Below are 14,517 nucleotides of genomic sequence, written 5' to 3' on the forward strand. Positions count from 1 at the left end.
TAATTTACTTTTTGAAAATGTAAAGCATGCAACACAGTACAAAATTTAAAAGGTACAAAAGGATATATAGTGAAAAATCTCTCTCTTACCTGTCTCGTAACCATTGTTTCCCCAGAAGCCATCATTTTTCCCCCTTCTTTCCTGCCTGCTGGCTGCCTTCCTTAACAGCTTTATTGAGATATAATTCATAGACATCATACAGCTCACCCATTTCCAGTGTACAATTCAGTGGTTTGGGGGATATTACATTATTATTTTTTTAATTGTGGTAAAATATAGAATTTTAACCATTTTAAACTTATTTCACTGACATTACATTTACAATATTGTGCAACCACCACCACTTTCTATTTCCAAAACCCTTTTATCACCCAAACAGAAACTCGGTACCCATTAATAATAATTCCCCACTCCCCGCAACCCTAGCCCCTAGTAACCTCTGTTCTACTTTCTGCCTCTATGAATTTTCTTATACTAGAAATTTCATATGAATGGAATCATACATTATTTGTCCTTTTGTGTCTGGCGTATTTCATCTAACATAATGTTTTGTTTTTTTTTTTTAACATCTTTATTGGAGTATAATTGCTTTACAATGGTGTGTTAGTTTCTGCTTTATACCAAAGTGAATCAGCTATACATATACATATATCCCCATATCTCTTCCCTCTTGCGTCTCCCTCCCTCCCACTCTCCCTATCCCACCCCTCTAGGTGATCACAAAGCTCCGGGCTGATCTCCCTGTGCTATGCGGCTGCTTCCCACTAGCTGTCTATTTTACATTTGGTAGTGTATATATGTCCATGCCGCTCTCTCACTTTGTCCCAACTTACCCTTCCCCCTCCCTATGTCCTCAAGTCCATTCTCTAGTAGGTCTGCGTCTTTATTCCCGTCTTGCCCCTAGGTTTTTCATGCCCTTTTTTTTTAGATTCCATATATATGTGTTAGCATACGGTATTTGTTTTTCTCTTTCTGACTTACTTCACTCTGTATGACAGACTCTAGGTCTATTATGGACACTTAGGTTGCTTCCATGTCCTGGCTATTGTAAATAGAGCTGCAATGAACATTTTGGTACATGACTCTTTTTGAATTATGGTTTTCTCAGGGTTTATGCCCAGTAGTGGGATTGCTCGGTTGTATTGTAGTTATATTTGTACTTTTTTAAGGAACGCCCATACTGCTTTCCACAGTGGCTGTATCAATTTACATTCCCACCAACTGTGCAAGAGTGTTCCCTTTTCTCCACAACCTCTCCAGCATTTATTGTCTCTAGATGTTTTAATGATGGCCATTCAGACCGATGTGAGATGATATCTCATTGTAGTTTTGATTTGCATTTCTCTAATGATTAATGATGTTGAGCATTCTTTCATGTATTTGTTGGCAATCTGTATATCTTCTTTGGAGAAATGTCTATTTAGGTCTTCTGCCTATTTTTGGATTGGGCTGTTTGTTTTTTTGATATTGAGCTGCATGAGCTGCTTGTAAATTTTGGAGATTAATCCTTCGTCAGTTGCTTCATTTGCGACTAATTTTCTCCCATTCTGAGGGTTGTCTTTTCGCCTTGTTTATGGTTTCCTTTGCTGTGCAAAAGCTTTTAAGTTTCATTCGGTCCCATTTGTTTATTTTTGTTTTTATTTCCATTTCTTTAGGAGGTGGGTCAAAAAGGATCTTGCTCTGAGTTATGTCATAGAATGTTCTGCCTGTGTTTTCCTCTAACAGTTTGATAGTGTCTGGCCTTACATTTAGGTCTTTAATCCATTTTGAGTGTATTTTTGTGTATGGTGTTAGGGAGTGTTCTAATTTCATTCTTTTACATGTAGCTGTCCAGTTTTCCCAGCACCATTTATTGAAGAGGCTGTCTTTTCTCCATTGTGTATTCTTGCCTCCTTCATCAAAGATAAGGTGACCATATGTGCTTGGGTTTATCTCTGGGCTTTCTGTCCTGTTCCATTGATCTATATTTCTGTTTTTGTGCCAGTACCATACTGTCTTGATTACTATAGCTTTGTAGTATAGTCTGAAATCAGGGAGCCTGATTCCTCCAGCTCCATTTTTCTTTCTCAAGATTGCTTTGGCTATTCAGGGTCTTTTGTGTTTCCATACAAATTGTGAAATTTTTTATTCTAGTTTCGTGAAAAAGGCCATTGGTAGTTTGATAGGGATTGCATTGAATCTGTAGATTGCTTGGGTAGTATAGTCATTTTCACAATGTTGATTCTTCCAATCCAAGAACATGATATATCTCTCCATATATTTGTATCATTTTTAATTTCTTTCATCAGTGTCTTATAATTTTCTGCATACAGATCTTTTGTCTCCTTAGGTAGGCTTATTCCTAGGTATTTTATTCTTTTTGTTGCAATGGTAAATGGGAGTGTCTTCTTAATTTCACTTTCAGATTTTTCATCATTAGTGTATAGGAATGCAAGAGATTTCTGTGCATTAATTTTGTATCCTGCTACTCTACCAAATTCATTGATTAGCTCTAGTAGTTTTCTGGTAGCATCTTTAGGATTCTGTATGTATAGTATCATGTCATCTGCAAACAGTGACAGCTTTACTTCTTCTTTTCCGATTTGGATTCCTTTTATTTCTTTTTCTTCTCTGATTGCTGTGGCTAAAACTTCCAAAACAGTGTTGAATAATAGTGGTGAGAGTGGGCAACCTTGTCTTGTTCCTGATCTTGGTGGAAATGGTTTCAGTTTTTCACCATTGAGGACGATGTTGGCTGTGGGTTTGAACCTACTTTCTGGAGGGTTTTCATCATAAATGGGTGTTGAATTTTGTTGAAAGCTTTTTCTGCATCTATTGAGATGATCATATGGTTTTTATTCTTCAATTTGTTAATGTAATGTATCACATTGATTGATTTGTGTATATTGAAGAATCCTTGTATTCCTGGGATAAACCCCACTTGATCATAGTGTATGATCCTTTTAATGTGCTGTTGGATTCTGTTTGCTAGTATTTTGTTGAGGATTTTTGCATCTATGTTCATCAGTGATATTGGCCTGTAGTTTTCTTTCTCTGTGACATCTTTGTCTGTTTTTGGTATCAGGGTGATGGTGGCTAACATAATGTTTTTAAGGTTTATATATGTTATAGCCTGTATTAGAATTTCATTCCTTTTTATGACTGAACAATATTCCATTGCATGTATATACCACATTTTGTTTCTCTATTTATCTGTTGAGGAACACGAGTTGCTTCTGTCTTTTAGCTGTTGTGAATAATGCTTCAATGAACACTGGTGTACAAATATCTGTTCAATTCCCTTCTTTCAATTCTTTTGGCTATATATCTAGAAGAGGAATTTCTGGATCATGTGGTAATATTATGTAAAGCTTTTTGAGAAACTGGCACCTTGCATTTTAATCTTGCACTGGGCCCTGCAAATTATATAGCTGGTCTTACTAGAGAAGTTTGAAAATTCATAATCTCAACTGATTTTGAAGCTTGCAAGGAATAAACACAAGTACTTTGTTATAATTTTTTTGCATCAGTTGTCAAACATAATTTAGAAAACTCAAGAGGAGAAGGAAAATCTACTGTATTTACCCATACTTTTGCTTACCATGTTCTATTTTCTGATATTCCAAGTTTCCTTCTTTCACCATTTTCTTTCTGTTTAGAAAAATTTCCTTTAGCTGTTCTTTTAGGGTAGGTCTGAGGGCAACAAATTCTCTTTGTTTTCCTTCATCTGAAAATGTCTTGATTCCTCCTTCAATCCTGAAGGATATTTTTTTGCTGGATATAGAAATCTGTGCTGACAGTTCTTTTCTTTCCTCATTTGAAAACTGTCATATCACTTTTTTCTGACCGCCATGGTTTCTGATGAAGAATCCACTGCCGTTCAAATAGTTTTTCCCCTATAAGTAAGGTGTCATTTCTCTTTCATTGCTTTCAAGATTTTTTTCTTTTTCTCTACTTTTCAAAAGTTTAATTACAATGTGTCTGTGTATAGATTTCTTTGGGTTTATCCTACTTGGGCTTCACTCCGCTTTTTGAATCTGTCCTTTGCCAAATTTGGTAAAATTCTAGACAATTTCTTTGATTATTTTTTCAGCTCTATGTTATTTCTCCTTTTCTTCTGAGATGCTGATTACCCAAATGTTAGGTATTTTCTTATAGTCTCACAGGCTTCTGAGGCTCTGGTTTTTTTCAGTCTATTTTTTGGATTGGTTAATTTATATTGTCTGTCTTCATATTTACTGATTATTTCCTCTATCTTCTCCATTGAGGGTTTTTGTTGCTGTTGTTGTTTTTGTTATTGTATTTTCAGTTCTAAAATTTCCATTTGGTCATTCTTTATACCTTCTATTTCTTTGCTGAGGCTTTCAACCTTTTTGTTTATTTCAAGCACGATTGTAATTGTCCATCAAAGCATTTTTGTGATGGCGGCTTAAAAATCCTTGTCAGATAATTCTAACATCTGTGTCTTCTCAGTATTGGCATCTGTTGACTCTCTTTCCCATTCATGTTGAGATTTTCCTAGCTCTTAGTATGATGAGTGAATTTCAGTTTCATCCTGGGCATTTTGAGTATTGCATTACGAGACTCTAAATCTTACTTAAATCTTCTGTTTTAGCAGGCTACCTCATTAGAGCCTGGCAAGGGTGGCAGTCTAGACTCTAGACTTTGCTGACAGGGGTGGAGATGGGATTGCAGTTTTTCCCAAGATTTTTCACTGGAGTAAGGCAGGCATTGTGTAAAGGTTTTCTGTCTTACTAGGCTATCCCTTTGGCTAGGGAGAACAGGCTTTTCTTGGGAGCTTTTTAACCAGTCCTTATTGTTTTGGGGGTTGCAGGCTTTCCCAATACCCAGTCCAGGATATAAGAAACAAAAAGAAAACTACAGGGACTCAACAGCATGCCATCCTTGGGTCCCAAGATCCTTAGCTGGCCTGCCTTCTCTTCTCCACCTTTTGCAGTCTTCTGTTTGCTTTATAAATGCCCAGGGTTATTAGCTGTACTTTTTTAAAAAAAATAAATTTATTTATTTTATTTATTTATTTTTGGCTGCACTGGGTCTTCATTGCTGCACGCGGGCTTTCTCTAGTTGCGGAGAGCGGGAGCTACTCTTTGTTGCAGTGCATGGGCTTCTCATTGCGGTGGCTTCTCTTGTTGCCGAGCCAGGCTCTAGGCACATGGACGTCAGTAGTTGTGGCACGCGGGCTCAGTAGTTGTGGCACACGGGCTGAGTTGCTCTGCGGGGTTGCTCTGAGGCATGTGGGATCTTCCCGGACCAGGGCTCGAAACTGTGTGCCCTGCATTGGCAGGCAGATTCTTAACCACTGTGCCACCAGGGAAGCCCCTGTTAGCTGTACTTAACAGGAGGAAAGGGGAGCAGTACATTGACTCCATCTTGTCCAGAACGTTTTCCCCAAACTTTTGCACTAAGTAAAATGGTCTTTTATGTTATGTGGGGTTTATCTGAAATGAGAGCCGCATCCTGGAAAAGAGAGAGAGCCTTGGTTTAAACCTCAGCGACAGTCTCTGGATTCAGAGGAGGGCTTGTTATTCACCTCCAGTATATGCTGGGATGGTTCTTGCCCCACCAGGCACTGGGATTTGGACATTTTAAGCCTGGATACCCCTGGGAAGCCGACATTTCTTCTCCTTTGATCCTACTCAGTTTGTGAACTTCAGAGAACTAAAAGAGTCTAAAACTCTGACTTGAGCTCTAGAAAACAGTTTTGTTCAACCTTTTCTTCATTTAGATGAATTGATATTATAATCCAGGCTACTCAGAGATGCTCAATTATGTTTATAAGTTTGCTTGAAAACTCTCTTTGTAACAGGAGATGACAGTCACAGGGAAAATACTTTGAAGATCATAACAAATCAAAGAAAAGCAAAATTCTGACAGTTCTTTTCTGTAAAAAAATAAGATATTTAAAAATTGAGAATGGGGCTTCCCTGGTGGCGCAGTGGTTGAGAGTCCGCCTGCCGATGCAGGGGACACGGGTTCGTGCCCCGGTCCGGGAAGATCCCAGATGCCGCGGAGCGACTGGGCCCGTGAGCCATGGCCGCTGAGCCTGTGCGTCCAGAGCCTGTGCCCCGCAACGGGAGAGGCCACGACAGTGAGAGGCCCGCGTACTGCAAAAAAAAAAAAAAAGGAATGGGGTCACAGGGCATCAGCTCCAATGCCCCCTCCACTCACCTCCCCTTTAGTGTGTCCTCGGATCCTCCAGGAGTGATGTACTAATGTGTGCACCCTTCCATATATGTTTCAGAGCACACACCAATGCAATCTCAAACTGCTGTTTTACCTTCAGTGGCCATTTCCTGTGTACAAGCTCTTGGGATAAAACCTTAAAAATATGGAACGTCCACACAGGGGAGTTTCGAAACCGTGGAGCCTGTGTGACTCTGATGCAGGGTCATGAAGGTTCTGTGAGCTCCTGCCACTTTGCCAGAGACAGTGAGTAATTAAATGTTGAAGGATTCCACACCCGTGGGAGTGCTGGGGTAGAGTTCCTCACGTTGCGTTCATGTGGACTTTCCTTAGTATAAAGAGGTGATTTCCAATGATGCCAGTGGTGAGGGTGGATTTATTTTCCCCAAGAACAGAAAAGCCAAGAGGGAGATTCATATGCACAAGTTTGCAAATGATGGAAACTCAGTTTGATATAGCTTAAGCAACAAGATAAATCTGTTAACATTTTTTTCAAATCTATTTTTTTATTGTTTTTTTCTTTTTAACATCTTTATTGGAGTATAATTGTTTTACAATGGTGTGTTCGTTCCTACTGTATAACAAAGTGAATCAGCTATACATATCCCCATATCCCCTCCCTCTTGCATCTCCCTCCCACCCTCCCTATCCCACCCCTCTCGGTGGTCACAAAGCACCGAGCTGATCTCCCTGCGCTATGCAGCTGCTTCCCACTAGCTATCTATTTTACATTTGGTAGTGTATGTATGTCCATGCCACTCTCTCACTTCATCCAGGAGCTGGTCACCCTTCAGGAGGGCTGTGTCCAGCCAACCCTTCCGCTCTATCCTTCAGCTCAGCTTCTCTCTTGTATTGACCTTTCTCCTCAAGGAGGCAAAGATGGCCTCTGGTGGTCCAGGCCAACAAAGGTTCTGGTCACTGGCAATCCTAGAGAAAGAGAAAACGTCTTTCTGGTGGTGCCCGTACAAGTCCCAGGGAAGACTCGCATTGGCTCAGCTGGGGATACATGCCCATCTCTGAACCAACCCCTTTAGCAGGGGATGAAAGGCTCTGATTGGCCGTGCCTGCGGGACTTGCCCATCCTTGGAGCTGGAGGTCAGAGTCGGTACCCTCTGAACCAGAGGCACTGAGAATATGTGAGGGGTGTTTCTGCATGGGACATTGGAGAGCTGTTTCCAGATGAAGGGGCCTGGATGTGACCAGGAGCAATGCCATGAAGCAGCCAGGGGCAGCTGGCCCCAGTGAGAGCTGTGACTGCTCCCGACACCCAGGAGCCAAATGTTATGACTATACTCCGCGGTCCTCGTGGGGAGTGGGACTTGCTCTGTGTGTCAAGGGGAGTACCCAGCCAATATGCACACAGTCAGGGCCTGGCTTGAGAAACATTTCCCTCTTCAGAAGCAGCCTCTGTGTAAGTCAGACCCCTCTGTGAGGTGCCCCACCAGCTTCTGTCCTTGGCATTATAGGTTTCAGAGTTGCATATAGTCAGTCAATCATCACTATTTGTGGATTCTGTATTTGTGAATTTACCTACTGGGTAAAATTTATTTGTAAGCCTAAAATCAATACTCATGGCACTTTTGCAGCCACCCATAGATACGTGCAGAGCGGCAACAAGCTTGCCATGTGCACACGCTCCCAGCCGAGGCTGGACAAGGTGACCCTCCGCCTTCTCCTTTCAGTTCTCTTATCATAAGGTGTCCTTGCTGTGACCTATTTAGTCCCACTTTTTTGCATTTTGTGCTCTTTGTTGATGATTTTGCTGTTTAAACGGGCCCCCCAGCATAGTGCTGAAGTGCTGTCTAGTGTCCTAACTGCAAAAAGCCTGTGATGTGCCTTACAGGGAAAACACATGTTAGATACGCCTCGTTCAGACATGAGTTATAATGCTGATGGCCATGAAATCAATGTTAATAAGTAAGCAATATGTATCAACTAAGGTGTCATTAAACAGAAACAGACAGAAAACAAGGTTATGTACTGGTGGGTTAATGAAAATGTTGTAACCAGAGGCTCACAGGAACCTAACCCTGCATTTCCCCTAAGACCAGTCATCACTCATTGAGTGTGATGACTTTGTAGAACGCAACTACCATGAATATCGAGCGTCAACTGTAATTGATTGGGGGTTGTTGAGTCACACCCGGAAGGGGTTTGAGTGTCCTCAGAGTGAGCCACGGTGGCACCTCACAGATGCATCTGCGGCCTGCTTTGGCCTCACCGGAGGAGGAAACAGTTGGTTGAGGAAGGTGACCCCCTGAGACTCTTTCATTTTGTGTTCCAGCCTCTTTGCTTGTGTCTGGAGGGTTCGACAAGACTGTGGCTATTTGGGATGTAGGAGAAGGCTACCGGAAGCTCTCCTTGAAGGTACCAATGCCAGCATCAGATAGAAGATCTGAGCTTCATTCTTCATTTCATGCTGGGTGCTGGGTGCTGGGGATACAACAGTTAGACAGACCTAAATGTTCGCAATGGAGCAACACCTCTGTGGGCAAGGTCAGGCAAGAAACCAACAAACAAATCCTCAATAGTGATGAGTGACACAGAGTAGCCACAACAGGGTGATATGATAGAAACAGACTCCAGGGACTAATCCACAGTGGGAGGGCCTCTTGGAGAAGGTGGCATTTGAGCTGAGAACTGGATGGCAAAGAAAGACTGGATGAGTGAGGATCTTGGGGAAGGGTGTTCCAGGAAGAGGGAGCAGCAAATGCAAAAACTTCGAGGAGGGTCAGTGTCTATGAACAGCAGAAATTACTGTGCAAAAGGTTGAATGCCATCACGAGGCATGCATAGAAAGCTGTGGGGCTTCAGAATGGTGGGTGTCAATGGTGGGTGAGTACTTTTGGCTGCAGGTTAGAGGAGACTCAACTTAAAGTGGCTGTATGGTAAGGAGATGGATTGTGCAACACAACAAGAACCCAAAGGTTAGGCAGTCCCAGGACTGGCTACTTCAGTGCCTCTGTTCCAGCTGCCCCCACCCCAAGACTTCTGCATACTCCTTGATCTTGTGATCTCATGGCCGCCTTTGGCTGTGAATGCTTGCATTGATGACTCTTGGTTTCTCTATTTCCTGTGACCCAAATGTGGACTGTGTCCCCTTGATCACCATAATATTCAGTATCCCAAAGCTGTTCTATCTGACTCTCTTCTCTGTGGGTTTGGAGAGGCAAGGGGAGTTTACATCATAGCACATGAATGGCTTAAGACTGAATGTTCGGGCTTCCCTGGTGGCGCAGTGGTTGAGAGTCCGCCTGCCGATGCAGGGGACGCGGGTTTGTGCCCTGGTCTAGGAGGATCCCACATGCCGCGGAGCGGCTGGGCCCGTGAGCCATGGCCGCTGAGCCTGCGCGTCCGGAGCCTGTGCTCCGCAACGGTAGAGGCCACAGCAGTAAGAGGCCTGTGTACCACAAAAAAAAAAAAAAGTAAGCAACGTTGGATTCTTGACTTTTTTTTTTGGTTTTTGTTTCAAAGGTTTTTTTTCCTAGGTCCTCTTAAAATTCTACTTTTCTTCAGGGCCATAATGACTGGGTGATGGATGTTGCCATTAGCAACAACAAGAAATGGATCCTGTCTGCTTCAAAGGTAAAAGTGGCCAACCTTTGAGTGACTTAAAATCTCTATCACATTTGTGAGAATTGGTGTTAGCAGAAGTGCATTGTCAAGTAAAATTCCTCAGTCTGAAGGACCGAGCAGCTCAGTCTGAAGGCTACACCTGGCCAGGCCGACACCATCCAGGAAGTGGGAACGTGGAAAGTGGGTCCTTTGCTCATATGGGAAGTTGCCAGGCATTTCTTTGCACGGTTGTCATTTGAACTTCATTGGAGAAAGGGCCTGTCCAGACTGGTAAGTGATGGAGCCAACAGGGGGCCTTAGAGGGAAAGGGGTCCGCTCGTGGGCAAGCAGACAACCCCGAGGTTCCAGGTGGGTCTTCCCTCGCTCGTCACTGCATCCTGGGATTCCCGTGCCAATGGCACATAACAGACAGCCCAGGATATCCTGAGGGCTGTCCTTCATGTGTGAGCACCAGAGAAGTGGGGCCCCACCTTGCCCCCCAGCCTTTGTTAGAGCCATCTCATTCTCTAGGCTGGGGGTTTCTAGGTGTGTAAAAATGTGGGCAAGACTCTGCCTGCCATGATCGACTTCTTAGAGAGCCAATGCAGGATACCATCACACCTGACCAAAAAAACCCCATAATATTATAATACATAATAAAAATTATATGCCAATGTGTTGTTACTTTAGCATAAAAAGTATGAAAAATATTGTCAATTATATCTCAGTAAAGCTGGAAAAAAGTAAAAATACAAGACAAAGTATCAAAAATGAGTGTTTATTTGAAATTATGTCTTATTTACTTTTCTGTTACATAAATGCTATTATTTAAACAAAACAACAACAGGACTAATCAATAACAGTGATTAGTAGTAACTGATAGTAGGATAATTAAGCAAATATGGTTAAGAAAAAAAATATATTTTAGGGCTTCCCTGGTGGCGCAGTGGTTGATCTGCCTGCCGATGCAGGGGACATGCGTTCGTGCCCCAGTCCGGGAAGATCCCACATGCCGTGGAGTGGCTGGGCCCGTGAGCCATGGCCGCTGAGCCTGCGTGTCCGGAGCCTGTGCTCTGCAATGGGTGAGGCCACAACAGTGAGAGGCCCGTGTACCGCAAAAAAAAAAAAAAAAAAAAAAATTGAGCAGATCATACAGAGGGTTATATATAACCTCACCCTCCAGTTGCCACTTGCATTAAGTGTGGTATATTCATCACAATTGATGAACTAATATTGATATATAATTATTAATTACAGTCCATGGTTTAAGTTTCACTCTTTGTGTTGTGTGGGTTTTGCCAAATGCATGTCATGTATCCACCATCACAGTATCATACAGAACAATTTCACTGTCCTAAAAACTCCTTGTGCTGCACTTGTGCTGCATCCCTCCCCTTCTTCCCCAGAGCCCCTGGCGACCACTGACCTTTTTACTGTCTCCATATTTTTGCCTTTCCCATAACATTATATAGTTGGAATCATACAGTATGTAGCCTTTTCAGACCGGCTTCTTTCACTTAGAAATTTGTATTTAAGGCTCCTCCATGTCCTTTTTGTGGCTTAACAGTTCATTTCTTTTTTTTTTTTAATCACTGAATAATATTCTATCACATTAATGTACCACAGTTTGTTTATTCTCTTATTCAGGGACATCTTGGTTGCTTCCAGTTTGGGGGACGCGGGACTTCCAGTGCTAAGGCTAGGATGGTGCTAGAGAAACTGGGACAGTTGGTCACCCTAACTGTCCCTCTGCAGGTCAAAGTTGTCCACGCGTAACCTGGATGGCATGCCCCTCCCTGGGTCATCCAAGCCTAACGAACCCATTTTGTAACTGCTGGTTTGCTGTTTAACTTGTTTTAGGATAAGACCATGAGACTATGGAATATTGAAGAAATTGACCAAATCCCTTTGGTAATCGAGTATAAAAAGGCCCGGGGCTTAAAGCTGAAACAGGTTGGTATTGGGTAAAATGAAGCCAAAAGAAGGCTTTCATTAGTTCTCTCTACAAATTTATTCTTTGAACAAACTGGGCAAGTGGGGATAAAACTATGAACAAACAGATTGACATTTTTGCCCTGAGGGAGCTTACATTTCTAAAAGGGGAGACAAACAATGAATAAAGAAATTAGAAAAATATGTAGTAAGTTACATGATGATCAGTAGTTTGGAGGAAAATAACATAGGAAACGGGAGTGCGGGCAGTTGCAGCATTCTAAAGGGTGGTGGTCAGGATACGCCTCATTGAGAAGGTGATATTTGTTCAAAGACTTGAAGGTAGTGAGGGAGTGAGCTGTGCAGCTCTTTTAGGGAAAGAACATCCCAGCAAAGGGAAGAGCCCATGTGGAGACCCGGAGGCAGGAGTGAGCCTGGTGCTGAGGACTGGAGTGAGCAGGGTGGGTGGGAGGCGATGAGGCTGGAGGGAATCCTGGAGGGAGGCTGGCACACAGCTGGACCCCGTGTGGGCCTCCTACGCTCCTGCAGCAGAACCCCGGCCAGGTCCCCAGTGCCCCGTTTCCCATGGATGGGGCTCAGGTCCCAATTCTCTAGTGGATGATCATGGCGGGTACATCTTCTGCTTCACCAGGTATAGCCAGGGCTGGCCCTGGGCAGTGGAGGCCAGTCCCTGCTGGGGCCTCGCATTGCAGGCACCTGGCTGCCACCTCAAGAGGCTGAGGAGTCCCTGCTGGGCCCTTGTGAATCCTGGAGCTCCCTAGGCCTGTCTCCACTCAGAAGGCCTGGCTGGGAGCCACTGCTTCTGGGGATGGCTAATTGGAGAATGGCACCGGGGGGCAGGGAGGTAAGGGGTGGGACCCAGGTGGAACCCCATCTTTGTGGCCAGCTGGTCCTCATGGCCTTTGTGGCCATGTCGGCCCTTAGGCCCTGGAAGCTGACTGGGTACAGAGCAGTGCTTGTGTCCTCCACCTGCCACCTGGGGAGGGACCCAGGAGCTGCTTCCTCTGAGCCCTGCTGTTCTGGGCTTGGGTCGTGGGAAATGATGCTGTAGAATAAGGCAGGTAAGGGATTGAATTTCTTTCTTGCAAAAGAAATAAAAGAAACCTACCTGAAGTTGTAGCAAAGATGAGCTCGCTGCATTTGACTTGCTCTGATTCAATACGAGAAACTTCAGAGGCCACACTTCCCAGAAGACCTGCCCTGGGCGGGGTTGGCCCCATCTCTCCTGCAGGCTTTGGTGCCCTGGAGCGGGCAAGAGTGGCAAAGCACAGGGGCTTGGAGAGCCAGGGCAGGGGCTTGCCGCCTGCCGGCTCGTCTCAGGGGGACCGTGCTTTGGTGGGAGCCCCGAGAGACCTCTGCCCATGGCCTGAGAGCCCACCCCCAGGTGTTGCTCACTTGTTGGTGGGAAAATGTTGCAAGTGAGCTGTGCCACTGTATCCACTGTCCTCTGGGTGCTTCGGCTCAAAGATAGAGGAGGATGCTCAGCACCTTCATCATCTAGAAAAAAACTCCTGCTTTGTTCAGAAGTCTTGCCTACTTGATTCTCAAAAGTTAGGCATCCCCAGGATGTCGGGGAGTTAGGATAGCCCCTCGGCCCTGTACTTTTGCTCTGCACAGAACAGAGGGTGAGGTTAGACACCCACCCCAAATCCTCAGCACCATCAAGTGGCTTTCCACTCCTCCCCGCCACCCTGGGACCCCACAGCAGGGGACATGAGCTGGAAGGACCTGCATAGCTTTTGAGAGGGAAAAGAGCAGGAAGCCTGTGCTTATTCCCTCTCAGTGGCAATTTCTATCCTTGTGCACTTAGAGCCCCAGAGAGGGGAGGCAGCTCTTGCCTTGGCCTGGCCCAAGGCAGTTGGATCAGGGGGGAGAATTCTAACTGCAGGCCTTGATCTCCTCTGATCAGCACCTCCTTTCTACTCTTTTAAAATATTTCATGTCAGTGTGAAGAATGTGACAGGCCTTTCTCCATCTACGAAAGTGACATCTTTTCTGAAACAGTCACCAAATGTGTGTTCTGCCGGATCGATGCAAAAGACTTGTCAACAGAGGCCTCACCATCATCAGAAGAGGAGGTCTCACTGTCAAGGGAGTGCAGCCTGGGTGAGGATGGCTGATGGCCACTGGAGCCTTTGGGTGACTCGAGCACAGGCCACCTGTCATATAGGTTTCGGGGCTCCGCACAGGCCTTTCTCTGGGGCCCCTCCCCAGCGGGTGGGCCTGTCAGGCTGGGGCAGGGGCCACGCTCTGGCTGGGCTCCCACCACTGTGCCGCCTCCTCAGCTCCACAGCCCCTTGGGGATCCCTCTGTCTTTAGTTTATATGCAGAATAAATACAGATTCTTTTGGAAAACAAGTGTGCATGTGAATTCTAGAAACATTTTTGTTCTTTCTAAATTCTATGTCCTGGTGTCCATCCTGTCTCATTTTTGGAACACATTCTGGTCTCTGGATTTGCCCTGTAAAGCAGCCGCAGCCTCTTCATTGTTGAATGAAGAGGAAGCTGTGTAGCTCCATCTGTGGAGTGGACTGTACCGTGGCACTGTGGGTGCCTCCCTGGCTAATGCTCCCAGATGGTCACTGCTCAGAGCAGAGGAAGGTCTGGTTAGGCAAGTGGGTGGTGGGCATTTCCATCACAGAATACTTCTTGCTCTCCGCCCCAGTTTCTTTACTTTCCAGGATGCCCATGCATGTGTACAGCCTCCTTCCTGCTTCCACGCATACAATGTAATCAATTACTTCACAAAGAGCAAGGTATCAGTTAAACGTGAAGGGCTCCCTTTTCCATCTGGTATGGCTTACAGGATTTCCGTCAGATATCATT

At 44.5% G+C, this 14,517-nt stretch overlaps 1 protein-coding gene across 1 annotated transcript in view; it reads left to right on the plus strand.

Moving 5' to 3' along the window:
• The window catches only part of WDR88 (WD repeat domain 88), a 38,009-nt gene extending 23,994 nt beyond the window's left edge, over nt 1–14,015 (plus strand). The window contains exons 7-11 of the mRNA XM_029237689.1: nt 6,242–6,429; nt 8,468–8,550; nt 9,700–9,768; nt 11,599–11,691; nt 13,638–14,015. Of these exons, the coding sequence (XP_029093522.1) occupies nt 6,242–6,429; nt 8,468–8,550; nt 9,700–9,768; nt 11,599–11,691; nt 13,638–13,811 (607 nt within the window). The 3' untranslated portion in view covers nt 13,812–14,015. The remainder of the gene's footprint in view (nt 1–6,241; nt 6,430–8,467; nt 8,551–9,699; nt 9,769–11,598; nt 11,692–13,637) is intronic.
• Nucleotides 14,016–14,517: the final 502 nt, after the last annotated feature.

The sequence above is a fragment of the Monodon monoceros genome, unplaced genomic scaffold, assembly GCF_005190385.1.
Source record: "Monodon monoceros isolate NGI ecotype Baffin Bay Population unplaced genomic scaffold, NGI_Narwhal_1 Super_Scaffold_10, whole genome shotgun sequence".
Taxonomy (NCBI): domain Eukaryota; kingdom Metazoa; phylum Chordata; class Mammalia; order Artiodactyla; family Monodontidae; genus Monodon; species Monodon monoceros.